This window comes from Leptopilina boulardi, unplaced genomic scaffold, assembly GCF_019393585.1.
Source record: "Leptopilina boulardi isolate dan_hultmark-lab unplaced genomic scaffold, ZJU_Lbou_2.1 LbouV2_351, whole genome shotgun sequence".
NCBI classification, from domain to species: domain Eukaryota; kingdom Metazoa; phylum Arthropoda; class Insecta; order Hymenoptera; family Figitidae; genus Leptopilina; species Leptopilina boulardi.
In genome coordinates this window covers 1,126,985-1,153,705 of record NW_026137920.1, presented here as the reverse complement: position 1 = coordinate 1,153,705, position 26,721 = coordinate 1,126,985, and the positions used below count along the sequence as shown (strand labels likewise).

Below are 26,721 nucleotides of genomic sequence, written 5' to 3'. Positions count from 1 at the left end.
GTTACGGTACTAAATTTTTTAAAAAAATTGCAAAGTTCGAAAGCCACGGTTTTTACGTAAAAAAGTCTAGGAATATTGATACCAGAGTCTTCCCAGGGTTGTTAGAGTCCTAAATTTTTTGAGAAAATCTGCAAAATTCGAAAGCCACGTTTTTTACCTCAAAAAGTCTAGAAAAAGTGATACCAGGGTTTTCCCAGGGTTGTTAGTGTCCTAAATTTTTTGAGAAAAATTGCAAAGTTCGAAAGCCACGGTTTTTACCTTAAAATGACTGGAAAAAGTGATACCAGGGTTGTTAGAGTCCTAAATTTTTTGATAAAAATTGCAAAGTTCGAAAGCCACGGTTTTCATGCAAAAAAGTCTGAGAAAATTGATGCTACGTTTTTTCCAAGGTTGTTACGGTACTAAATTTTTTAAAAAAATTGCAAAGTTCGAAAGCCACGGTTTTTACGTAAAAAAGTCTAGGAATATTGATACCAGAGTCTTCCCAGGGTTGTTAGAGTCCTAAATTTTTTGAGAAAATCTGCAAAATTCGAAAGCCACGTTTTTTACCTCAAAAAGTTTCGAAAAAGTGATACCAGGGTTTTCCCAGGGTTGTTAGTGTCCTAAATTTTTTGAGAAAAATTGCAAAGTTCGAAAGCCACGGTTTTTACCTTAAAATGACTGGAAAAAGTGATACCAGGGTTGTTGGAGTCCTAAATTTTTTGATAAAAATTGCAAAGTTCGAAAGCCACGGTTTTCATGCAAAAAAGTCTGAGAAAATTGATGCTAGGTTTTTTCCAAGGTTGTTACGGTCCTAAATTTTTTAAAAAAATTGCAAAGTTCGAAAGCCACGGTTTTTACGTAAAAAAGTCTAGGAATATTGATATCAGAGTCTTCCCAGGGTTGTTAGTGTCCTAAATTTTTTGAGAAAAATTGCAAAGTTCGAAAGCCACGGTTTTTACGTAAAAAAGTCTGGGAAAATTGATGCCAGGTTTTTCCCGGGGTTGTTACGGTCCTAAATTTCTTATGAAAAATTGCAAAGTTCCAAAGCCACGTTTTTTCGCTCAAAAAGACTGGAAAAAGTGATACCAAAGTTTTCCCAGGGTTGTTAGTGTCCTAAATTTTTTGGGAAAAAAAAGACTGGAAAAAGTGATACCAGGGTTGTTAACGTCCTAAATTTTTTGATAAAAATTGCAAAGTTCGAAAGTCACGGTTTTCACGTAAAAAAGTCTGGGAAAATTGATGCCAGGTATTTTCCGGGGTTGTTGCGGTCCTAAATTTTTTGATAAAAATTGCAAAGTTCGAAAGCCACGGTTTTCACGTAAAAAAGTCTGGGAAAAGTGATACCAGAGTCTTCCCAGGGTTGTTAGAGTCCTAAATTTTTTGAGAAAAATTGCAAAATTCGAAAGCCACGTTTTTTACCTCAAAAAGACTAGAAAAAGTGATACCAGGGTTTTCCCTGGGTTGTTAGTGTCCTAAATTTTTTGAGAAAAATTACAAAGTTCGAAAGCCACGTTTTTTACCTCAAAATGACTGGAAAAAGTGATACCAGGGTTTTCCCAGGGTTGTTAAATTCCTAAATTTTCTGATAAAAATTGCAAAGTTCGAAAGCCACGGTTTACACGTAAAAAAGTCTGGGAAAATTGATGCCAGGTTTTTTCCGGGGTTGTTACGGTCCTAAATTTTTTGATAAAAATTTCAAAGTTCGAAAGCCACGGTTTTCACGTAAAAAAGTCTGGGAAAAGTGATACCAGAGTCTTCCCAGGGTTGTTAGAGTCCTAAATTTTTTGAGAAAAATTGCAAAATTCGAAAGCCACGTTTTTTACCTCAAAAAGACTAGAAAAAGTGATACCAGGGTTTTCCCTGGGTTGTTAGTGTCCTAAATTTTTTGAGAAAAATTACAAAGTTCGAAAGCCACGTTTTTTACCTCAAAATGACTAGAAAAAGTGATACCAGGGTTTTCCCAGGGTTGTTAGAGTCCTAAATTTTTTGATAAAAATTGCAAAGTTCAAAAGCCACGGTTTTCATGTAAAAAAGTCTGAGAAAATTGATGCTAGGTTTTTTCCAAGGTTGTTACGGTCCTAAATTTTTTTAAAAAATTGCAAAGTTCGAAAGCCACGGTTTTTACGTAAAAAAGTCTAGGAATATTGATACCAGAGTCTTCCCAGGGTTGTTAGAGTCCTAAATTTTTTGAGAAAAATTGCAAAATTCGAAAGCCACGTTTTTTACCTCAAAAAGACTAGAAAAAGTGATACCAGGGTTTTCCCTGGGTTGTTAGTGTCCTAAATTTTTTGAGAAAAATTACAAAGTTCGAAAGCCACGTTTTTTACCTCAAAATGACTAGAAAAAGTGATACCAGGGTTTTCCCTGGGTTGTTAGTGTCCTAAATTTTTTGAGAAAAATTACAAAGTTCGAAAGCCACGTTTTTTACCTCAAAATGACTAGAAAAAGTGATACCAGGGTTGTTAGAGTCCTAAATTTTTTGATAAAAATTGCAAAGTTCGAAAGCCAGGGTTTTCATGTAAAAAAGTCTGAGAAAATTGATGCTAGGTTTTTTCCAAGGTTGTTACGGTCCTAAATTTTTTAAAAAAATTGCAAAGTTCAAAAGATACGTTTTTTACCTTAAAAAGACTGGAAAAAGTGATATCAGGGTTTTCCCTGAGTTGTTACGGTCCTATATTTTTTAAGAAAAATTGCAAAGTTCGAAAGCCACGTTTTTTACCTCAAAAATACAAGAAAATGTTATACCAGAGTTTTCCCGGGGTTGTTACGGTCCTAAATTTTTTGAGAAAAATTGCAAAGTTCGAAAGCCACGGTTTTTACGTAAAAAAGTCTGGGAAAATTGATGCCAGGTTTTTCCCTTGATTGTTACGGTCTTAAATTTCTTAAGAAAAATTGCAAAGTTCGAAAGCCACGTTTTTTCCCTCAAAAAGACTGGGAAAGTGATACCAAAGTTTTCCCAGGGTTGTTAGTGACCTAAATTTTTTGAGAAAAATTGCAAAGTTCGAAAGCCACGTTTTTTACCTCAAAATGAGTAGAAAAAGTGATACCAGAGTTTTCCCAGGGTTGTTAGAGTCCTAAAATTTTTGAGAAAAATTGCAAAGTTCGAAAGCCACGTTTTTTACCTCAAAATGACTGGAAAAAGTGATACCAGGGTTGTTGTTTGGTGCATACTAGAAGAAAAAAAACTAAAATCATGAAAACAAATCTTTTCTTAATCCCTATTTTTCGTCAAAAATCACGTACACTTTATTGCAGTTATTTACAGACAATTTTACACTTTTAAAAACTACTTCAGTCGACGCCATATTAATACAATAGCCTTTAGAAGACACCGAGTCCTCGATGTTATCCGTAAAACAATTTAACTTTGTTACAACACATTTCTTCAAATCCGCTCTATACCTGCATTTCGCATCTTAAACTTGTTCCCTTTCCAAAAACCATTTCGAACCCTATGATCCCCTCTCTATTTTTCAATTTCCTCTCAAAATCTCCACCCACAACCATCTCTCACACAAAAATTAGATGACATTTAGTCCCCGAGTTGAACACACACTTTTCTCGAAATGAATTGTCGGTTTCTCAATTGTACACTAATCTTGTATTAATGGATGCAATTAATAAATGAATTGTGTTGATAATGTAAATTCACAAGTTTTATATTGATTCATTTATCCCGACTTTAACAATAACGAACAAATGTTTAATGTCTAAACATTTTGTGGTCCTTCGAGCCGGATTTGCCACGCGGAATGAAATTTAAACTTAAGTTCGCGCGTGCATAAGTGTTTGCTCAGTTAAAAGTTAAAGTTCACTATCATTATTATATAGTTGAACTAATTGTACGGCAATCACACGTCCGAAAAAACTGATATTCCATACAATTCTAATTGTGGAGCAATTAACCTATTGAACAAGTGAACATTTTTTGCACACTATTACGTGCCGTCACTCAAGTCAACATTCTGTGCACACTATTAAGTGCCGTCAATCAAGTCAAGATTCTGTGCACACTATTAAGTGCCGTCAATCAAGTGAACATTTTTCTGGACACCATTAAGTGCCGTCAAACAAGTGAAGTGTTTATCCACAGCAATTACAATCTGTGAATATTAAACCCTTTTTCTTGGACAATTTCTGAACCGGAGCCCATTGCCACTTCAAGTTTGCAGTTTCCCAATTCAACTGAAAGTGAAGTCAATCAACGCTTGTCAACATAAGGCTCATCGTCGTATCCAGTCAACGTCGTATGCAGTCAATCTCATCAGTCAATTTACATCAAGTAAGTCAAGGCACCATTCCATTCATTCCACTTTACTATCCAATGTCTCATTCTTGAACTGCATTTGTTTTTAAAAGTCAAAATGACAGATGCTCAAATAAAGGACCTCGTTTTTAAACGTGGTACTTTAAAACGCACTTTAACTAATAACGAACAAAATGTGAATGCAATTAATGATAATTCAAATCTTAATCTGCTTAACCCTGCTGAAAGATTGCGTAAGTTAGAAGAGACTTGGACGGAATTCCAAGATATTCAGTCGCAATTAGAATTTTTCTTTATTGATGATAACGACAATCTTAAAGTACATGAACTCGAAAGAACTGAATTTGAAAATCGATATTTTAATTTAACCGGGCGTTTACAATTCTATAACGATAAATTAAAATATTCAAATGCTCCAATTTCTTCGGGCTCAAGTTCGACACAACCAATTCAAGATGCTGCTTCTAACAGAAGTCAAAACATTACACCTCAAATCAAATTGCCAACAATTAATCTGCCAACGTTCTCGGGTAGTTACGATACGTGGTTGGGTTTCTCAGACACTTTTAAATCAATCATTCATCAAAATGAAAAAATTCCTACAATTCAAAAGTTACACTATTTAAAATCATGTTTGAAGGATGAAGCCGCCGCGATAATTGATGCAATTGAAACATCCTCAACAAATTATCAGGTTGCTTGGGATTTATTAGAGGAACGATATAACAATCGTCGATTCATAGTCGAAAGTCACACTAAGGCTTTGCTTGAACTTCCAGCGTCAACAAAAGAATTTTCGATTCGCGCAATACTCGATCATGTTCAAAAACATGTGAGAGCACTGCGAGCATTAAATATACCTGTTGATAATTGGGACACAATTTTAATTTCCATCATTAAGGGCAAGTTAAATCAATTTAATCGCGACAAATGGGAAGATTCAACAGCAGAGTCAAACCTTCCGACTATGAAAGACATGTTTACTTTTTTACAACGTAGAGCACAATTAGAAGAAACTCGACTTGAGGAAATTCAGATCAAATCGAGTAATAAGTCCGAAAATCAAAAGAGCAATTCAAAGTCGTTTAAAAAATCCAATGTTCAACATTCGCATGTTACTACACAGAGTAAACCAATTTGCTATTTTTGTAAAGGGAATCACGCCATTTATTCGTGTCAAGATTTATTAAAGCTGTCAATAACTGAACGTTTACAAAAGGTTAAAGACTTATCATTGTGCATGAACTGCCTGCGTCAGAATCACCAAGCACACAAATGTCAATTAGGTCCTTGTCGAAAGTGTAAAGAAAAACACAATTCTCTTCTCCATCCAGAAGAAACTGAATCTCAATCTGTGAACTTGGCAACTGACAATAATTCATCAGTTATGTTGCAAGCTCATGGTAATCCACACTCATTAATATCCACGGCAATTGTCGACATTAAAGACTCACAGGGCAATTTTCATTCTTGCAGAATTTTGTTAGACAGTGGATCACAATCTCATTATATAACGGAGAAAATGGCTGCCTCTCTCGATTTAAAGGCAAGCCCAGTCAATATCAATGTCACTGGGTTTTCGTTGTCACAAACCTCGATTACAAAATCAATTTCAAGTACGATGAAATCACGAGTTAATAAATATGAAGCACATTTAGACTTTTTTGTTGTCCCGAGAATCACTAGTAAACTGCCTTCAATTTCAATCAAGCGCTCCCAATTGTCAATTCCTCAGCACATAAAACTGGCCGATCCTGAGTTTTACAAATCAGCTGATATTGACGCACTTATCGGTGTGCAACTATTTTACAAATTGCTTTGTATCGGGCAGCTTTCTATTCCGGGTCACGATGCCATCCTTCAAAAAACTCGCTTGGGATGGATTGTAGCAGGAAACATTTTTCAAGGTTCCTCCAAGTCCAAAACTGAGTCATGTCATTTAGTTGTTAATTCAACAACTCAACCCGAAGATATTTTTTCTCAATTCTGGGAGCTTGAACAAGTCCCAAACAAAAAGTTTCTTTCCCAAGAAGAGCAAGCTTGTGAAGCTCACTTCATTAACAATACAAAGCGGCTCCCTGATGGTAGATACGTTGTTAATTTACCCTTTAATGAAATCAAGGACAAGCTTGGACAATCCTTTTACATGGCGAAGAAACGGTTCAATCATTTAGAAATGAAATTAGAACGGAATCCAATTTTGAAACAATCCTATGCCGAGTTTATAAATGAGTATGAAAATTTAGGTCACATGTCAGAAGACTTAAATGAAAATTCGTTCAACACCGGGTATTTTCTCCCCCACCATGCTATTATCAAGGAGGAAAAGTTGACTTCCAAAATACGCGTTGTTTTCAATGGTTCAGCAAAGGATTCTAGGGGGTTTTCATTAAATAATGCTTTAATGGTTGGTCCCACAGTTCAAAATGACCTTTTCACCATCTACACTCGCTTTCGATTATTTATGTATGTTTTATCTGCCGATTTAGAGAAAATGTATAGGCAAGTTTTAGTCGCCCCTGAAGATTTCGACTATCAAAAAATATTGTGGCGAGATAATCCAGACAAACCAATCAAGATCTTTCAGCTGAAAACCGTAACATACAGTACTGCCTCAGCTCCATATCTTGCCACTCGTGTTCTATTGCAATTAGCAAACGATGAGGGTCAATTTTTCCCACTTGCATCTCAAGCCCTAAGGGACAATTTTTATGTTGATGATTGCTTAACAGGTGCAAAAACTAAACAAAGGGCTCTAGAACTTCGAGATGAATTAATCGAAATTGTAAAAAAGGGAGGTTTCTCATTGCGAAAATGGGCTTCTAATTGCCCAGATTTAGTCAACAATCTTGATAGTAAATCAACTGATTCTCTCATATCATTAAAATCAGAAGATACTATCAAAACGCTGGGAATTTCTTGGGTTCCAGACAAAGATAAAATAATTTATTTAATTAACAACCTGAGTACCAGCAATGAAATCACAAAGCGTACAATTCTCTCTGACATTGCAAGGATTTTTGATCCACTAGGATTGTTAAGTCCCATTATTGTTTGCGCTAAACTCATGATTCAACATTTATGGAAAAACAAGATCGATTGGGATCAATGTTTATCCAATGAATTAAGAGTTCAATGGCTTGAATTTAAAAATCAATTACCCCTTCTTAATGGGATTGAATTTAATCGTTGTTTATTTTCACCCGAATATGGGGCTGTTCAATTGCATGGATTTTGCGATGCCAGCGAAAGGGCATACGCAGCTTGCATTTATCTCAGGTCAACAAATAAAACAGGTGAACACGAATCTCATCTTGTTTGCTCAAAATCACGAATAGCGCCAATTCATCCTGTGACATTGCCCAGGTTGGAATTGTGTGCAGCACTTTTATTATCGCGATTAGTTGTTGCCGCAAAACAAGCCTTTAATCACTTTGAAATTGAGAAACAAGTTTTGTGGTCAGATTCGACTATCGCACTTTGTTGGATAAAGACTCCGCCACATACTTTAAAAACCTTTGTTGCAAATCGAGTAGGTGAAATTCTTGAATCAACACAATCGTGTGAATGGCGACACGTGCCCACCCTCGATAATCCAGCTGACCTGCCTTCACGGGGGGTCATGCCCAAGGATTTTTCTAACATTGACATTTGGAGGCATGGTCCGCAATGGCTAGTACAAGACGAAGATACCTGGCCTCAACTAGAATTGAAACCCTGTTCGCTACCTGAACTTCGTAAACCAGTTTCGACAAATGTTTTCGCAACAGTCACTGATACTGATGCATATTTTCTTTCACGTTTCTCTTCAATCCGAACTTTGACTCGAGTTATAGCTTATTGCCGCCGTTTCTGTCACAATGCAAAAGGTTTCGACCGGCTAACTGGTGAACTGACAATGGCAGAGAGTAATGAAGCTCACGACTGCATAATCAAACTTATTCAAAAACGCGAATTTTCTCAAGAAGATAATCAATTATCTAATGGCAATTCCGTTAACAATAAAAGCAAACTTTTGAACCTTGATCCATTCCTAGAAAAAGGAATTCTTAGAGTTGGCGGACGCTTATCAAATTCTGATCTGAATTTTAATCAAAAGCACCCTATAGTGCTCCCTCGCAATCATTCTGTCACTTCTATGATAATTCGCGAACAACACGAGAAATTGCAGCATGCAGGAGTTCAAGCGACTTTGTATGCTGTTCGGGAATTGTATTGGCCTATTGACGGCAGAAATATTACACGAAAGGTACTCCGTCAATGTGTAACTTGTGTTCGTGTCAATCCACAAGGATTTGATTATAAAATGGGAAATCTACCCGCTGATCGGGTCGATTATTGTGGTCCTTTTTTTGTTAAAGAAAAAAGATATCGCAATACAAAGAATATAAAATGCTATGTCGCAGTATTCGTTTGTTTTATTACCCGCGCGGTACATCTTGAATTGGTGAGTGATCTCACTACTGATGCCTTTCTTGGTAGTTTGAAAAAATTATTCGCTCGTCGTGGAAAAGCCAGCAAAATCTATTCTGATAATGCTACTAATTTTGTTGGCGCAAGCAGACAATTAAAAGAATTAGATCAATTATTAAATTCAGTCGATCACAAACAAAAATTAAAACATTTTTGCGAAAACAAAAAAATTACTTGGAATTTCAGTCCTCCTCGCGCACCGCACTTTGGTGGTTTATGGGAGGCTGCCGTAAAGTCGTTTAAATACCACTTTACTCGCACAGTAGGGACTGCTATTTTGACTTTCGAACAATTGCAAGTTTATGTCTATGAAATTGAGGCAATCTTGAACTCACGTCCTCTCACTCCAATCTCTTCCGATCCTAATGATCTTCGTCCATTGACACCTGGTCATTTCCTAATTGGTTGCCCCTTGACAACACTACCTGAGGAAAACCTGCTGGACGTCAAACCTAGCCGATTATCCCTCTGGCAGCACGCACAACAAATGAGACAACATTTCTGGCAGCGTTGGCAAAAAGAGTATGTCAATGAACTTATCACCCGCAGCAAATGGAAATCAGGTTCCTCAGAAATTAAAATCGGTACCCTTGTTGTCTTAAAAGAAGACAATTTACCTCCCTTGCACTGGAAATAGGGGCGCATCTACGAGACACACCCTGGACCAGATGGAGTGATCCGAGTGGTCACCGTGAAAACTACGAATGGAACCTACAAACGTTCCATTAAACAATTGTATCCTTTACCAGTTGAATCTTCAGAGTGAATTAATAGACTGTAACAATTGACGCAGATGTTACAGAAGTGAACTAAGTGCTAGGCTATAAATGACTATAAGACTTTATACTGAACTTTATTTTTATTATTGAACAATGTTCGTTCAAGGTCGCCGGCATGTTTGGTGCATACTAGAAAAAAAACTAAAATCATAAAAACAAATCTTTTCTTAATCCCTATTTTTCGTCAAAATTCACGTACACATTATTGCAGTTATTTACAGACAATTTTACACTTTTAAAAACTACTTCAGTCGACGCCATATTAATACAATAGCCTTTAGAAGACACCGAGTCCTCGATGTTATCCGTAAAACAATTTAAGTTTGTTACAACACATTTCTTCAAATCCGCTCTATACCTGCATTTCGCATCTTAAACTTGTTCCCTTTCCAAAAACCATTTCGAACCCTATAATCCCCACTCTATTTTTCAATTTCCTCTCAAAATCTCCACCCACAACCATCTCTCACACAAAAATTAGATGACATTTAGTCCCCGAGTTGAACACACACTTTTCTCGAAATGAATTGTCGGTTTCTCAATTGTACACTAATCTTGTATTAATGGATGCAATTAATAAATGAATTGTGTTGATAATGTAAATTCACAAGTTTTATATTGATTCATTTATCCCGACTTTAACAATAACGAACAAATGTTTAATGTCTAAACAGTTGTTAAAGTCCTAAATTTTTTGATAAAAATTGCAAAGTTCGAAAGCCACGCTTTTTACGTAAAAAAGTATGGGAAAATTGATGCCAGCTTTTTGCCGGGGTTGTTACGGTCCTAAATTTATTAAGAAAAATTGCAAAGTTCGAAAGCCACGTTTTTTCCCTCAAAAAGACTGGAAAAAGTGATACCAAAGTATTCCCAGGGTTGTTACGGTCCTAAATTTTTATAAGAAAAATTGCAAAAGTTCGAAAGCCACGTTTTTTACCTCAAAATAAGTGGAAAAAGTGATACCACAGTTTTCCCAGGGTTGTTAGAGTCCTAAATTTTTGGAGAAAAATTGCAAAATTCGAAAGCCACGTTTTTTACCTCAAAATGACTGGAAAAAGTGACACCAGGGTTGTTAGTGTCCTAAATTTTTTGATAAAAATTGCAAAGTTCGAAAGCCACGGTTTTTACGTAAAAAAGTCTGGGAAAATTGATGCCAGGTTTTTCCCGGGGTTGTTACGGTCCTAAATTTCTTAAGAAAAATTGCAAAGTTCGAAAGCCACGATTTTTCCCTCAAAAAGACTGGAAAAAGTGATACCAAAGTTTTCCCAGGGTTGTTAGTGTCCTAAATTTTTTGAAAAAAAAAGACTGGAAAAAGTGATACCAGGGTAGTTAGTGTCCTAAATTTTTTGATAAAAATTGGAAAGTTCGAAAGCCACGGTTTTCACGTAAAAAAGTCTGGGCAAAGTGATACCAGAGTTTTCCCAGGGTTGTTAGGGTCCTAAATTTTTTGAGAAAAATTGCAAAGTTCGAAAGTCACGGTTTTCACGTAAAAAAGTCTGGGAAAATTGATGCCAGGTATTTTCCGGGGTTGTTGCGGTCCTTAATTTTTTGATAAAAATTGCAAAGTTCGAAAGCCACGGTTTTTACGTAAAAAAGTCTAGGAATATTGATACCAGAGTTTTCCCAGGGTTGTTAGAGTCCTAAATTTTTTGAGAAAAATTGCAAAATTGGAAAGCCACGTTTTTTACCTCAAAAAGACTAGAAAAAGTGATACCAGGGTTTTCCCAGGGTTGTTAGTGTCCTAAATTTTTTGAGAAAATTTGCAAAGTTCGAAAGCCACGTTTTTTACCTCAAAATGACTGGAAAAAGTGATACCAGGGTTTTCCCAGGGTTGTTAAAGTCCTAAATTTTCTGATAAAAATTGCAAAGTTCGAAAGCCACGGTTTTCACGTAAAAAAGTCTGGGAAAATTGATGCCAGGTTTTTTCCGGGGTTGTTACGGTCCTAAATTTTTTGATAAAAATTGCAAAGTTCGAAAGCCACGGTTTTCACGTAAAAAAGTCTGGGAAAAGTGATACCAGAGTTTTCCCAGGGTTGTTAGAGTCCTAAATTTTTTGAGAAAAATTGCAAAATTCGAAAGCCACGTTTTTTACCTCAAAATGACTGGAAAAAGTGATACCAGGGGTGTTAGTGTCCTAAATTTTTTGAGAAAAAAAAAGACTGGAAAAAGTGATACCAGGGTTGTTAAAGTCCTAAATTTTTTGATAAAAATTGCAAAGTTCGAAAGCCACTATTTTCACGTAAAAAAGTCTGGGAAAAGTGATAAAAGAGTTTTCCCAGGGTTGTTAGAGTCCTAAATTTTTTGAGAAAAATTGCAAACTTCGAAAGTCACGGTTTTCACGTAAAAAAGTCTGGGAAAATTGATGCCAGGTATTTTCCGGGGTTGTTGCGGTCCTAAATTTTTTGATAAAAATTGCAAAGTTCGAAAGCCACGGTTTTCACGTAAAAAAGTCTGGGAAAAGTGATACCAGAGTTCTCCCAGGGTTGTTAGAGTCCTAAATTTTTTGATAAAAATTGCAAAGTTCGAAAGCCACGGTTTTCACGTAAAAAAGTCTGAGAAAATTGATGCTAGGTTTTTTCCAAGGTTGTTACGGTCCTAAATTTTTTGAGAAAAATTGCAAAGTTCAAAAGATACGTTTTTTACCTTAAAAGACTGGAAAATGTGATACCAGGGTTTTCCCGGGGTTGTTACGGTCCTAAATTTTTTAATAAAAATTGCAAAGTTCGAAAGCCACGTTTTTTACCTCAAAAATACAAGAAAAAGTGATACCAGGGTTTTCCCGTGGTTGTTAGAGTCCTAAATTTTTTGATAAAAATTGCAAAGTTCGAAAGCCACGGTTTTTACGTAAAAAAGTCTGGGAAAATTGATGCCAGGGTTTTCCCGGGGTTGTTAGTGTCCTAAATTTTTTGAGAAAATTTGCAAAGTTCGAAAGCCACGTTTTTTACCTCAAAATGACTGGAAAAAGTGATACCAGGGTTTTCCCAGGGTTGTTAAAGTCCTAAATTTTCTGATAAAAATTGCAAAGTTCGAAAGCCACGTTTTTTACCTCAAAATGAGTAGAAAAAGTGATACCAGAGTTTTCCCAGGGTTGTTAGAATCTTAAAATTTTTGAGAAAAATTGCAAAGTTCGAAGGCCACGTTTTTTACCTCAAAATGACTGGAAAAAGTGATACCAGGGTTGTTAGTGTCCTAAATTTTTAGATAAAAATTGCAAAGTTTGAAAGCCACGGTTTTTACGTAAAAAAGTCTGGGAAAATTGATGCCAGGTTTTTCCCGAGATTGTTACGGTCTTAAATTTCTTAAGAAAAATTGCAAAGTTCGAAAGCCATGTTTTTTCCCTCAAAAAGACTGGGAAAGTGATACCAAAGTTTTCCCAGGGTTGTTAGTGTCCTAAATTTTTTGAGAAAAATTGCAAAGTTCGAAAGCCACGTTTTTTACCTCAAAATGACTGGAAAAAGTGATACCAGGGTTGTTAGTGTCCTAAATTTTTTGATAAAAATTGCAAAGTTCGAAAGCCACGGTTTTCCCTCAAAAAGACTGGGAAAGTGATACCAAAGTTTTCCCAGGGTTGTTAGTGTCCTAAATTTTTTGAGAAAAATTGCAAAGTTCGAAAGCCACGTTTTTTACCTCAAAATGACTGGAAAAAGTGATACCAGGGTTGTTAGTGTCCTAAATTTTTTGATAAAAATTGCAAAGTTCGAAAGCCACGGTTTTTACGTAAAAAAGTCTAGGAATATTGATACTAGAGTTTTCCCAGAGTTGTTAGAGTCCTAAATTTTTTGAGAAAAATTGCAAAATTCGAAAGCCACGTTTTTTACCTCAAAAAGACTAGAAAAAGTGATACCAGGGTTTTCCCAGGGTTGTTAGTGTCCTAAATTTTTTGAGAAAAATTGCAAAGTTCGAAAGCCACGTTTTTTACCTCAAAATGACTGGAAAAAGTGATACCACGGTTTTCCCAGGGTTGTTAAAGTCCTAAATTTTCTGATAAAAATTGCAAAGTTCGAAAGCCACGGTTTTCACGTAAAAAAGTCTGGGAAAATTGATGCCAGGTTTTTTCCGGGGTTGTTACGGTCCTAAATTTTTTGATAAAAATTGCAAAGTTCGAAAGCCACGGTTTTCACGTAAAAAAGTCTGGGAAAGTGATACCAGAGTTTTCCCAGGGTTGTTAGAGTCCTAAATTTTTTGAGAAAAATTGCAAAAATTCGAAAGCCACGTTTTTTACCTCAAAATGACTGGAAAAAGTGATACCAGGGGTGTTATTGTCCTAAATTTTTTGAGAAAAAAAAAGACTGGAAAAAGTGATACCAGGGTTGTTAAAGTCCTAAATTTTTTGATAAAAATTGCAAAGTTCGAAAGCCACTATTTTCACGTAAAAAAGTCTGGGAAAAGTGATAAAAGAGTTTTCCCAGGGTTGTTAGAGTCCTAAATTTTTTGAGAAAAATTGCAAACTTCGAAAGTCACGGTTTTCACGTAAAAAAGTCTGGGAAAATTGATGCCAGGTATTTTCCGGGGTTGTTGCGGTCCTAAATTTTTTGATAAAAATTGCAAAGTTCGAAAGCCACGGTTTTCACGTAAAAAAGTCTGGGAAAAGTTATACCAGAGTTTTCCCAGGGTTGTTAGAGTCCTAAATTTTTTGAGAAAAATTGCAAAGTTCGAAAGTCACGGTTTTCACGTAAAAAAGTCTGGGAAAATTGATGCTAGGTAATTTCCGGGGTTGTTCCGGTCATAAATTTTTTTATAAAAATTGCAAAGTTCGAAAGCCACGGTTTTTACGTAAAAAAGTCTAGGAATATTGATACCAGAGTTTTCCCAGGGTTGTTAGAGTCCTAAATTTTTTGAGAAAAATTGCAAAATTCGAAAGCCACGTTTTTTACCTCAAAAAGACTGGAAAAAGTGATACCAGGGTTGTTAGATTCCTTAATTTTTTGATAAAAATTGCAATGTTCGAAAGCCACGTTTTTTACCTCAAAATTACAAGAAAAAGTGATACCAGAGTTTTCCCGGGGTTGTTACGGTCCTAAATTTTTTGAGAAAAAAAAAAGTCTGGAAAAAGTGATACCAGGGTTGTTAAAGTCCTTAATTTTTTGATAAAAATTCCACAGTTCGAAATCCACGGTTTTCACGTAAAAAAGTCTGGGAAAAGTGATACCAGAGTTTTCCCAGCGTTGTTAGAGTCCTAAATTTTTTGAGAAAAATTGCAAAATTCGAAAGCCACGTTTTTTACCTCAAAAAGACTAAAAAAAGTGATACCAGGGTTGTTAAAGTCCTAAATTGTTAGAGAAAAATTGCAATGTTCGAAGCCACGGTTTTCACGTAAAAAAGTCTGGGAAAATTGATGCCAGGGTTTTCCCAGGGTTGTTACGGTCCTAAATTTTTTGAAAAAAATTGTAAAGTTCGAAAGCCACGTTTTTTACCTCAAAATGACTGGAAAAAGTGATACCAGGGTTGTTAAAGTCCTAAATTGTTAGAGAAAAATTGCAATGTTCGAAGCCACGCTTTTCACGTAAAAAAGTCTGGGAAAATTGATGCCAGAGTTTTCCCAGGGTTGTTACGGTCCTAAATTTTTTGAGAAAAATTGCAAAGTTCGAAAGCCACGTTTTTTACCTCAAAATGACTGGAAAAAGTGATACCAGGGTTGTTAAAGTCCTTAATTTTTTGATAAAAATTCCACAGTTCGAAATCCACGGTTTTCACGTAAAAAAGTCTGGGAAAAGTGATACCAGAGTTTTCCCAGCGTTGTTAGAGTCCTAAATTTTTTGAGAAAAATTGCAAAATTCGAAAGCCACGTTTTTTACCTCAAAAAGACTAAAAAAAGTGATACCAGGGTTGTTAAAGTCCTAAATTGTTAGAGAAAAATTGCAATGTTCGAAGCCACGGTTTTCACGTAAAAAGTCTGGGAAAATTGATGCCAGGGTTTTCCCAGGGTTGTTACGGTCCTAAATTTTTTGAAAAAAATTGCAAAGTTCGAAAGCCACGTTTTTTACCCCAAAATGACTGGAAAAAGTGATACCAGGGTTGTTAAAGTCCTAAATTGTTAGAGAAAAATTGCAATGTTCGAAGCCACGGTTTTCACGTAAAAAAGTCTGGGAAAATTGATGCCAGAATTTTTCCCAGGGTTGTTACGGTCCTAAATTTTTTGCGAAAAATTGCAAAGTTCGAAAGATACGTTTTTTACCTCAAAAATACAAGAAAAAGTGATACCAGAGTTTTCCCAGGGTTATTAGAGTCCTAAATTTTTTGATAAAAATTGCAAAGTTCGAAAGCCACGGTTTTCACGTAAAAAAGTCTGAGAAAATTGATGCTAGGTTTTTTCCAAGGTTGTTACGGTCCTAAATTTTTTGCAAAAAATTGTAAAGTTCAAAAGATACGTTTTTTACTTTAAAAAGACTGGAAAAAGTGATACCAGGGTTGTTAGAGTCCTAAATTTTTTGATAAAAATTGCAAAGTTCGAAAGCCACGGTTTTCACGTAAAAAAGTCTGAGAAAATTGATGCTAGGTTTTTTCCAAGGTTGTTACGGTCCTAAATTTTTTGAGAAAAATTGCAAAGTTCAAAAGATACGTTTTTTACCTTAAAAAGACTGGAAAAAGTGATACCAGGGTTTTCCCGGGGTTGTTAGAGTCCTAAATTTTTTGAGAAAAATTGAAAAGTTCGAAAGCCACGGTTTTCACGTAAAAAAGTCTGGGAAAAGTGATACCAGAGTTTTCCCAGGGTTGTTAGAGTCCTAAATGTTTTGCGAAAAATTGCAAAATTCGAAAGCCACGTTTTTTACCTCAAAAAGACTAAAAAAAGTGATACCAGGGTTGTTAAAGTCCTAAATTGTTAGAGAAAAATTGCAATGTTCGAAGCCACGGTTTTCACGTAAAAAATTCTGGGAAAATTGATGCCAGGGTTTTCCCAGGGTTGTTACGGTCCTAAATTTTTTGAAAAAAATTGCAAAGTTCGAAAGCCACGTTTTTTACCTCAAAATGACTGGAAAAAGTGATACCAGGGTTGTTAAAGTCATAAATTGTTAGAGAAAAATTGCAATGTTCGAAGCCACGGTTTTCACGTAAAAAAGTCTTGGAAAATTGATGCCAGAGTTTTCCCAGGGTTGTTACGGTCCTAAATTTTTTGAGAAAAATTGCAAAGTTCGAAAGATACGTTTTTTACCTCAAAAATACAAGAAAAAGTGATACCAGCGTTTTCCCAGGGTTATTAAAGTCCTAAATTTTTTGATAAAAATTGCAAAGTTCGAAAGCCACGGTTTTCACGTAAAAAAGTCTGAGAAAATTGATGCTAGGTTTTTTCCAAGGTTGTTACGGTCCTAAATTTTTTGCAAAAAATTGTAAAGTTCAAAAGATACGTTTTTTACTTTAAAAAGACTGGAAAAAGTGATACCAGGGTTGTTAGAGTCCTAAATTTTTTGATAAAAATTGCAAAGTTCGAAAGCCACGGTTTTCACGTAAAAAAGTCTGAGAAAATTGATGCTAGGTTTTTTCCAACGTTGTTACGGTCCTAAATTTTTTGAGAAAAATTGCAAAGTTCAAAAGATACGTTTTTTACCTTAAAAGACTGGAAAATGTGATACCAGGGTTTTCCCGGGGTTGTTACGGTCCTAAATTTTTTAATAAAAATTGCAAAGTTCGAAAGCCACGTTTTTTACCTCAAAAATACAAGAAAAAGTGATACCAGGGTTTTCCCGTGGTTGTTAGAGTCCTAAATTTTTTGATAAAAATTGCAAAGTTCGAAAGCCACGGTTTTTACGTAAAAAAGTCTGGGAAAATTGATGCCAGGGTTTTCCCGGGGTTGTTAGAGTCCTAAATTTTTTGAGAAAAATTGCAAAGTTCGAAAGCCACGTTTTTTCCCTCAAAAAGACTGGAAAAAGTGATACCAAAGTTTTCCCAGGGTTATTAGAGTCCTAAATTTTTTGATAAAAATTGCAAAGTTCGAAAGCCACGGTTTTTACGTAAAAAAGTCTGGGAAAATTGATGCCAGGTTTTTCCCGGGGTTGTTACGGTCCTAAATTTTTTGAGAAAAATTGCAAAGTTCGAAAGCCACGTTTTTTACCTCAAAATGACTGGAAAAAGTGATACAAGGGTTGTTAAAGTCCTAAATTGTTAGAGAAAAATTGCAATGTTCGAAGCCACGGTTTTTACCTTAAAAAGACTGGAAAAAGTGATACCAGGGTTTTCCCGGGGTTGTTACGGTCCTAAATTTTTTAAGAAAAATTGCAAAGTTCGAAAACCACGTTTTTTACCTCAAAAATACAAGAAAAAGTGATACCAGAGTTTTCCCGGGGTTGTTACGGTCCTAAATTTTATGAGAAAAATTGCAAAGTTCGAAAGTCACGTTTTTTACCTCAAAATAAGTGGAAAAAGTGATACTAGGGTTTTCCCGGGGTTGTTACGGTCCTAAATTTTTTAAGAAAAATTGCAAAGTTCGAAAGCCACGTTTTTTACCTCAAAAATACAAGAAAATGTGATACCAGAGTTTTCCCGGGGTTGTGACGGTCCTAAATTTTTTGAGAAAAGTTGCAAAGTTCGAAAGTCACGTTTTTTACCTCAAAATGATTGGAAAAAGTGATACCAGAGTTGTTAGTGTCCTAAATTTTTAGATAAAAATTGCAAAGTTCGAAAGCCACGTTTTTTACCTCAAAATGAGTGGAAAAGTGATACCAAAGTTTTCCCAGGGTTGTTGGAGTCCTAAATTTTTTGAGAAGAATTGCAAAGTTCGAATGCCACGTTTTTTATTTCAAAATGACTGGAAAAAGTGATACCAGGGTTGTTAGATTCCTTAATTTTTTGATAAAAATTGCAAAGTTCGAAAGTCACGCTTTTTACGTAAAGAAGTATGTGAAAATTGATGCCAGGTTTTTCCGGGGGTTGTTACGGTCCTAAATTTTTTAAAGAAAAATTGCAAAGTTCGAAAGCCACGTTTTTTACCTCAGAAATACAAGAAAAAGTGATATCAGAGTTTTCCCGTGGTTGTTTCGGTCCTAAATTTTTTGAGAAAAATTGCAAAGTTCGAAAGCCACGTTTTTTACCTCAAAAATACAAGAAAAAGTGATACCAGTGTTTTCCCGGGGTTGTTACGGTCCTAAGTTTTTTGAGAAAAAAAAAGTCTGGAAAAAGTGATACCAGGGTTGTTAAAGTCCTAAATTTTTTGATAAAAATTGCACAGTTCGAAAGCCACGGTTTTCACGTAAAAAAGTCTGGGAAAAGTGATACCAGAGTTTTCCCAGCGTTGTTAGAGTCCTAAATTTTTTGAGAAAAATTGCAAAATTCGAAAGCCACGTTTTTTACCTCAAAAAGACTAAAAAAAGTGATACCAGGGTTTTCTCAGGGTTGTGACGGTCCTAAATTTTTTGAGAAAAATTGCAAAGTTCGAAAGCCACGTTTTTTACCTCAAAAATACAAGAAAAAGTGATATTAGAGTTTTCCCGGGGTTGTTACGGTCTGGAAAAAGTGATACCAGGGTTGTTAAAGTCCTAAATTTTTTGATAAAAATTGCAAAGTTCGAAAGCCACGGTTTTCACGTAAAAAAGTCTGGGAAAAGTGATACCAGAGTTTTCCTAGCGTTGTTAGAGTCCTAAATTTTTTGAGAAAAATTGCAAAGTTCGAAAGCCGCTGTTTTCATGTAAAAAAGTCTGGGAAAATTGTTGCCAGGGTTTTCCCGGGGTTGTTACATTCCTAAATTTATAGAGACATGTTGCAATGTTCAAAAGCCATGGTTTTGTTCTTAAAAAGTCTGAAAAAATTAATGCTAGTGTTTTCCCAGGGTTGTTAAGGTCCTAAATTTTTTGAGAAAAATCTAAAATTTTGAAAGCTACTGTATTTTTCTCAAAAAGTATGGAAAAATTGATGCCAGGGTATTACCGGTTTTTTTAACGTCTCAACTTTTTAGAATGCAATTGTTAAAATCAAAAGTCCTAAATTTTTTTAAGAAAAATTGCAAAGTTCGAAAGCCACGGTTTTCACGAAAAAAAATCTGGGAAAATTGATGCCAGGGTTTTCCCGGGGTTGTTAAGGTCCTAAATTTTTTGAGAAAAATTGAAAATTTGAAAGCTACGGTTTTCGCTTCAATAAGCCTGGGAAAAGTGATGTCAGGGTTTTTATAATTGTCTTGTTTTAAAAAAAAATTCAATGTGAGAAGGCCATGGTTGTTGACCGTGAAAAGACTGCGAAAGGTGATGCCTGTGTATTGCGAATCAATGGGAAATGTTCATAAGCTAAAGTTATGCCAGGGTTTGTACTTTCCTTGTGCTTGGGTTGTGCCAGCTTTTACAATGCCATTTTAAAACCTTTTTGCAGTCTTCTCCCATGCTTACCCGTTTCTACACGGGTAGTGTGCATTAACTACATTTTTTATTAATTTTTTTTCAAAAAATTTTAATATTAGAAATGTAAAAAAAAATTTTTTTAGTAAATAAGCTATGGGAGTTCTAGATAGTAGAAATCTGTTACCGGCATTACCATCATTACTTTGCTTATTATGCATGACAACAATGAGATCAATGACTCATCTTATGTAATTAAAATTCCTAGTATTATATTAATTCATAGAATTGTTTTTAATGAATAATCCTTTGGCGACAAGTCTTTGATATGATCTAAGCGCATTTGAAATTTTCATAAAGAATAATTTTCTTTTTGACAAGTTTATTTTATGAAATGATTTCGTGTCACGTTGTGGTAATCAAACGTTCCTATTAAAATAAACTACAAGAAAATTATGTTTAAAAATTTAAAAAAATTATTTAAAAAAATTTTTTTTTGAATTTGAAAAAATTAAAATCTCAATTTACATGTCTTAGAACTCAAAATTTCGTGTCTCGTTGTGGTAATCAAACAATCCTATTTAAATAAACTACAACAAAATTATGTTTAAAAATTTTTAAAAATTATTAAAAAAAATTTTTTTTTGAATTTGAAAAAAAATTAAAATCTTAATTTAGATGTCTTAGAACTCAAAATTTCGTGTCACGTTGTGGTAATCAAACGTTCGTATTGAAATAAACTACAAGAAAATTATGTTTAAAAATTTTTAAAAATTATTTAAAAAATTTTTTTTTTGAATTTGAAAAAAAATTAAAATCTCAATTTATATGTCTTAGAACTCAAAATTTCGTATCACGTTGTGGTAATCAAACGTTCCTATTGAAATAAACTACAAGAAAATTTTGTTTAAAAAATTAAAAAAATTATTAAAAAAATTTTTTTTTTGAATTTGAAAAAAATTTAAATCTCAATTTACATGTCTTAGAACTCAAAATTTCGTGTCACGTTGTGTTAATGAGTTCTAGATAGTAGAAATCTGTTACCGGCATTACCATCATTACTTTGCTTATTATGCATGACAACAATGAGATCAATGACTCATCTTATGTAATTAAAATTCCTAGTATTATATTAATTCATAGAATTGTTTTTAATGGATAATCTTTTGGCGGCAAGTCTTTGATCTAAGCGCATTTGAAATTTTCATAAAGAATAATTTTCTTTTTGACAAGTTTATTTTATGAAATGATTAATTTTTCTTTGTCATATACTATTAATTCATGGAATTGATATTAACAAAAAAGCCGAAAGTGCTTTGAGTTACAGTGTATGACTTAATTTGTTTAGTCTACATACCTATTTTTTCCCTAAATGTTATTATTTAATCATGTTGGAATGTTCATGAGTAATTTTTTCGGTATATATAAGGTGCATTATTTACGGGTTTTATTCAGTTCTAAAAATTCGTAACAAAGAATGCTGGATAGTGCAAAGAAAGCAGAGTTAAAGTGTCGAATCAACAATCTCCTGGAGCAGATTCAAGAATTAAAGAGCTGCATTTAAAGTTTGGAAGCTTATCGCCGATTACTTAAGGAAGTTGAAAAAATAAAAATCTAAAATATAAAAAATGAGTTTTTCTAAATTGAACAATGCTGGAATAGGAATGAACTTTCTACCTACGAAGAAATTAAGCGAATTAGTGGAAAATCAGCAATATAACATTTCAGACTTGAAGACTGTGAAAACAAAATTTGGACTGAGAGTTGTTGCAGAATTAGAAAGCCAATATCAAGTGTTTTTACCGAAAAGAATTGTGGACGTCATTAATGAAGACGAAAATTTATTGCCACATTTAAAAGAACTGTGTTTAAAGAAAAAATTAAATTTTAAATATCTGGGAGGACCACATAATTTTTTTGAATTCGTAGAACTGTAAAAAAAGTGTCATGAATTGTGTGCCAAAAAACCATTTAATGTTTTCAAGAACATTTAATTTGAATTCATCATTTACGAAGCAAATTACAATAGGCGCAGAATTTTCATCAGCCGGAGAATTAATTGGTGTTCTAAAATTTGTGTCAAGTCATCCAAGGAGCAATATTTCACTTTATCTTCAAGATTGGAGAATTTTTAAACAATACATTAACATTATCTCAGAATATTTCAAAGGTAATGAAACTCCTCAAGTAATAAAGTGTGGAAATTTTCATATTTGATTTGGAACTTTACATGGAGAAAACACAATAGCCCTCGAGGATCGAAGAGACAGAAATTTTTACTATCCGTATATTTTGAAGGAAGCAGCGTTTAAAATTTTGGAAAATCTCATTTTTTGTGTCGATCAACAGTTCGAATATTTATCTTCTGGACGTTTGAAAAAAGCATATTATTTAATTGTGAGAAATATTGTGGAAATTTTATGTCATAGCAATATTTTAAATCAAAAAGAAATTGAAGTTTTTGTGCTTAAAAATTATAAAAAGTTAATGATAAAACTTTTAAAAAAACATAATTTTACATCGCGTTTAGAAATTGAAACCTTATTTGTTGATATTATTATTTTCATTTAAAATATTTATCAAAACAAATTTGTGAACTGATTTCTAAAGTAAATAGTGTTGAAAACAGTAAAGTATAAACAACTTATATGGATGTATGCAAGATGACGTCACTACTTAAGATAAATGTACTCTTTAAAGAATGTAAGGAAGAGAGGAAATAAAAAAAAAGAATTTTTTTACATGTTGGTTTTTATTTATTTTTAAACCTTTATTTATTTATTACAAAAATTTACAATATATTACAGATCTGATTTATTTACCCAACTATTATGCGAACTATCAAAACCTAGCCATTTAACAAATACTTTAGATCCTTGTTTTTTCAGCACTTTTTCAATTAAATAAATATCTGAATATTTAACTTTTGAAAGTTCCTGATTATAAAAGCTTCCAGATATTGGCATATCTTGGTAATCTTTAAGAAGGTAAGTAACTGGTTCTGTATTATTTACGTCACTTATAGTAAAAATTTCTGTAGTCCAATTTGGAGTATAACCTTTTTCAAAAATGTGTTTAAATTTAGAAATTCGCACTTTGTCTCCTACTTTAAAAGATTTTGTTTTAATTGTTGAAAATTTTTTTCTTTTAAAAATAGTAGTTAATAATTCTTTTTCATTTTGAGCAGTTACTTCTTTAGGTTTCATTTTATTAGTTCGATGTTTAGTATTATTATACTCATATATCAAATTACTTAAAATGTCTATCCACTTATAATTACCATGAAAACTAAATTGCATCCACATTTTATTTTTTAAAGTTCGATTAAATCGTTCGCATATTGACGCTTTTAAATTACTATATGTAGAATACATATTAATATTATAAGTTTTCATTAGATTTTCAAAATGTGAATTATAAAATTCTTTTCCGTGATCCACTTGTAAATTTTTTGGTACGCGTTTTTTTATAAGAACAGATTTCATTGCGGCAGTAACTTCTTCACCTTTTTTAGACTTGACAGGAACTGCCCAGGCAAACTTGGAAAAGATATCAATGACGGTTAACATATATTTGTAGTTGTTATTTTCACGTGAATAGGGTTGCATTTCAACGAGGTCAGCTTGCCATGTCTCATCAATACCTCGAATGTCAACATTTCTTCGCTTATAATTTTTTCTTGCTGGCTTATGCAATTCTTTTACCAACTGCAGCTTTTGATTTTCCATTTTCACAAATCGTCCCTTCTGCTTCCTTCCTTAGATTCAATTGCTTCTAGTCTGCTGTCCAATTGAGAAATAACATCTTTCATAGACAACAACTCTATATTTCTTTCAATATGTGTTTTAAGATTTTCGAAAAATTTTGTCGTAGTATCTTCTAGTGTTGAAATTCTTGCATTATTGTCACTTTTTAATGCTTCTATTACAACATAGATGGCGTTTGCTTTAGTATCTATAATTTTGTTAACAAGCTTCAAATTAACTGCATCACCATCGCTCTCAGCATCAGCTATGTTGGATAATTTTTTATTTTCCATGTTAAAATCTCCTTTAGATGTCAGCTTAAAACCAAGTCCTGGAGGGCCCCGGTTTGAACTTTCTGCTCTTTTAAATTGACGACCGAATATGTCGATACTCATCTTGAAAATGATACATATTTCAACAAGCTATTGATTAATAAATAATTCTAGCTTCACGCAATTCTTCAATTATTGATAATATTTCATTATTATGGCTAGGATTACCAGCTGCTTGAGATGCTAAAATTAACCTTAAACGATCAACCAATTCGTTGGGATCATCCCAAAAAACATAATCAATTTTTTTATTTTCTTGATGAATCATATATTTGGGAATTAAACCTTCACCAGTATGTACAGTAATATAATTTTGAAATTTTAAACTCTTTCTATCACGAATTGCGCCATCTGCCTTGAAATATTTCTTATGAGCATTTGTTGATAAAATTATAGTCTTATAGTTTTCTCTATCTATTGAATCTATATAATTTTCTTCGGGTGTTTTTTTAAATAAAAGCTCAAGCAAACCTCTAGTTGCTGGATAACTTGAATTTTTGATAAAAATGTCATTTTTATCAAAATTTATTGGTGAATCACCAATCATTAATTTCCCTTTAGATAATTTTCTTACACCATATATATTGTCTATATCCTTTTTATTTTCATCCAATAATTGTAGATACACATTTGAAATATTCTCTTTTAAATTTTGTGGTGAATCAGAAATTATTGGAATGTTATCTTTAATATCTTCATCTGAAGCTGCTGTTCTAAATGAAGCTTCATTATCATCATAATAATTATTCATTTGTAAATTTTCATAATGATTATTCATTTGCAAATTATCATAAAGATTATCTTCTTCTTCTTCTTCTTCTTCTTGTTTTAATTCTTCTTTATATTCTTTTTTTGTTTCTACTCTTGTTGGACGAATATGTTTTACTATTTCAATGTCATCAATTATTTTTTGTATTGGTGTAACAATTGGTTTAAAAGTATCATTTAAAGATTGTTTAATTTGTTCCTTTCCCAATTTTAATAATCTATGTTTTCGTCTAATCGCTTGACTTGCTTTAGCAATTTCTCCAAGAATATTTTTTTGTTGTTGCAAATTTTCAACTTGTGCGTAAGGCATATTATTGTTGTTGTTGTTGTTACTTCAATGTATATAACTATACTGCTGTTTTGTTGAGTTACTATTCTAATTTTATAAAACAATCAAAACATTTTCTGTATCTACCCTGATTAATTTCACGATCTTTATCAATCACTAGAAAATCATGCTTATTTTTCCAGCAAGAACTGCAAATTTCTTTAAATTTTGTAAAGGACATATCAGTATTTATATGATCATCATTTTTCTTATTCCTTTATTTGCGGGTTTAAGTGCTACAGGGGCATTGGCAGGAGGGGCAGCTGGAATTGCGAAAGCTGTAAATGATGCAAGCGCTGCAAAACGTCAACTTGAAGAAAGTAAACGTCATAATAAAACAATGGAGTCGATTGCCTTAGGAAAAGGGCTTTACTTGAAACCATATAGGACAGGATTAGGGCTTTCATTTAAAAAAGGATTAGGTTGCAAGTCAAAAAACTTAAAATGAAGCTACCTCACCGAGCCCTTACAGATTTAGATTTATTTAAATTTGCAAAGCGCCTGAAAATTCCATATTTTAGAGGAATTTTCATGCGAAATGAACTACCTGTAAGCGGCCCTAGAAAGTATGAATCAGCAATTATAAATTTAGACGATAAAGATGGTCGGGGTACACATTGGTGTGCTTATAAAAAGAATAAAAATGAAATTATTTATTTCGATATCTTCGGCAATCTTCGACCACCTTTAGATCTTATTGAATATTTCGGTGCTGGTAGCAAAAAGTTTAATTATGAAAAATATCAAAATTATGACACATTTGTCTGTGGACATTTATGTCTTAAATTTTTATTTAATCAGTTAAATTTTCCTGATATTTATTCTATACATATAAAAGACAAATAATTTGAAATTTCAATTTAGTTAATAGTTTGATTTCATCATGGACGATTCACTGATATTAACATTATCAGGAAATTCTTCTATCTTAGAATCTCAATTCTTTCCACCCATTGACTTATCATCATTAAAAAATTATGCGCTCGGTCTTGTCGAATTTTTAACATTCAATTCTATTCCTAACATTGATATTGGAAAAAATAAAATTTATGTAGGCAAAGAAGAATTTATTATTCCTACAGGAAGTTATGAAATTAGTGACATTGATCAAGCGTTGCATTTAATTTTAAAAAATAAAGGTATTTTTTTAGAATTAAACCTAATAATAATACTTTAACATGTACAATTTATTGCGATAAAGAAATTAATTTTGAACCAAACGACTCTATAGGCAGTTTGTTAGGATTTTCTCCGCGCAAATTAAAAGCTCAGGAATATCATGAATCTGATCAACCAGTATCAATTATTAAAATAAATTCTTTAAGAGTAGAATGTAACATAACTACAGGAGCATATATAAACGGGGAAAAAGTGCATACAATTCATGAATTTTTTCCTGTTGTGCCACCAGGATATAAGATAGTAGAAGTACCAAATCACGTCATTTATCTACCAGTTGCAGTGAAGACAATAGACCATATTCAGTTAAAAATTGTTGATCAAGACGGACAGTTGGTTAATTTTCGTGGAGAGACGATAACAATTAGACTTCACATAAAGTCTTTAAAATAATGGGGATTGTTTTTGGTAACAGAAGAAAAATTGGTTTTGGTTATAAAAATAACACACCATGGCAAAAGAAAATCAGTCAACGACGAGTTCTGAGACGGCTAACACCACAAAATCTACAGCTACTAAAAAGTCTAGGCCTCAAAATCGTGAAAAAAAGAGGATAAAAAGAATTTTTACTTGTATTTGTGTATTTGTATTTAGGCGAATAGTTTTTTGTT

The 26,721-nt window shown here is 33.5% G+C and overlaps 1 protein-coding gene across 1 annotated transcript; it reads left to right on the top strand.

Moving 5' to 3' along the window:
• The first annotated feature begins 4,346 nt into the window (after positions 1–4,346).
• On the top strand, positions 4,347–9,359 carry LOC127286209 (uncharacterized). The gene is made up of 2 exons (XM_051312566.1): positions 4,347–8,727; positions 8,989–9,359. The coding sequence occupies exons 1-2, from the start codon at positions 4,347–4,349 to the stop codon at positions 9,357–9,359; spliced, it is 4,752 nt and encodes a 1,583-aa protein (XP_051168523.1).
• The last annotated feature ends 17,362 nt before the right edge of the window (positions 9,360–26,721 follow it).

Bases quoted from the DNA above. Each gene is read 5' to 3' on its own strand.
- LOC127286209 (XM_051312566.1), top strand. From the start codon at position 4,347: ATGACAGATGCTCAAATAAAGGACCTCGTTTTTAAACGTGGTACTTTA. The intron at 8,728-8,988 runs GTAGTTTGAAAA...CTCGCACAGTAG, and splicing joins CACTACTGATGCCTTTCTTG to GGACTGCTATTTTGACTTTC.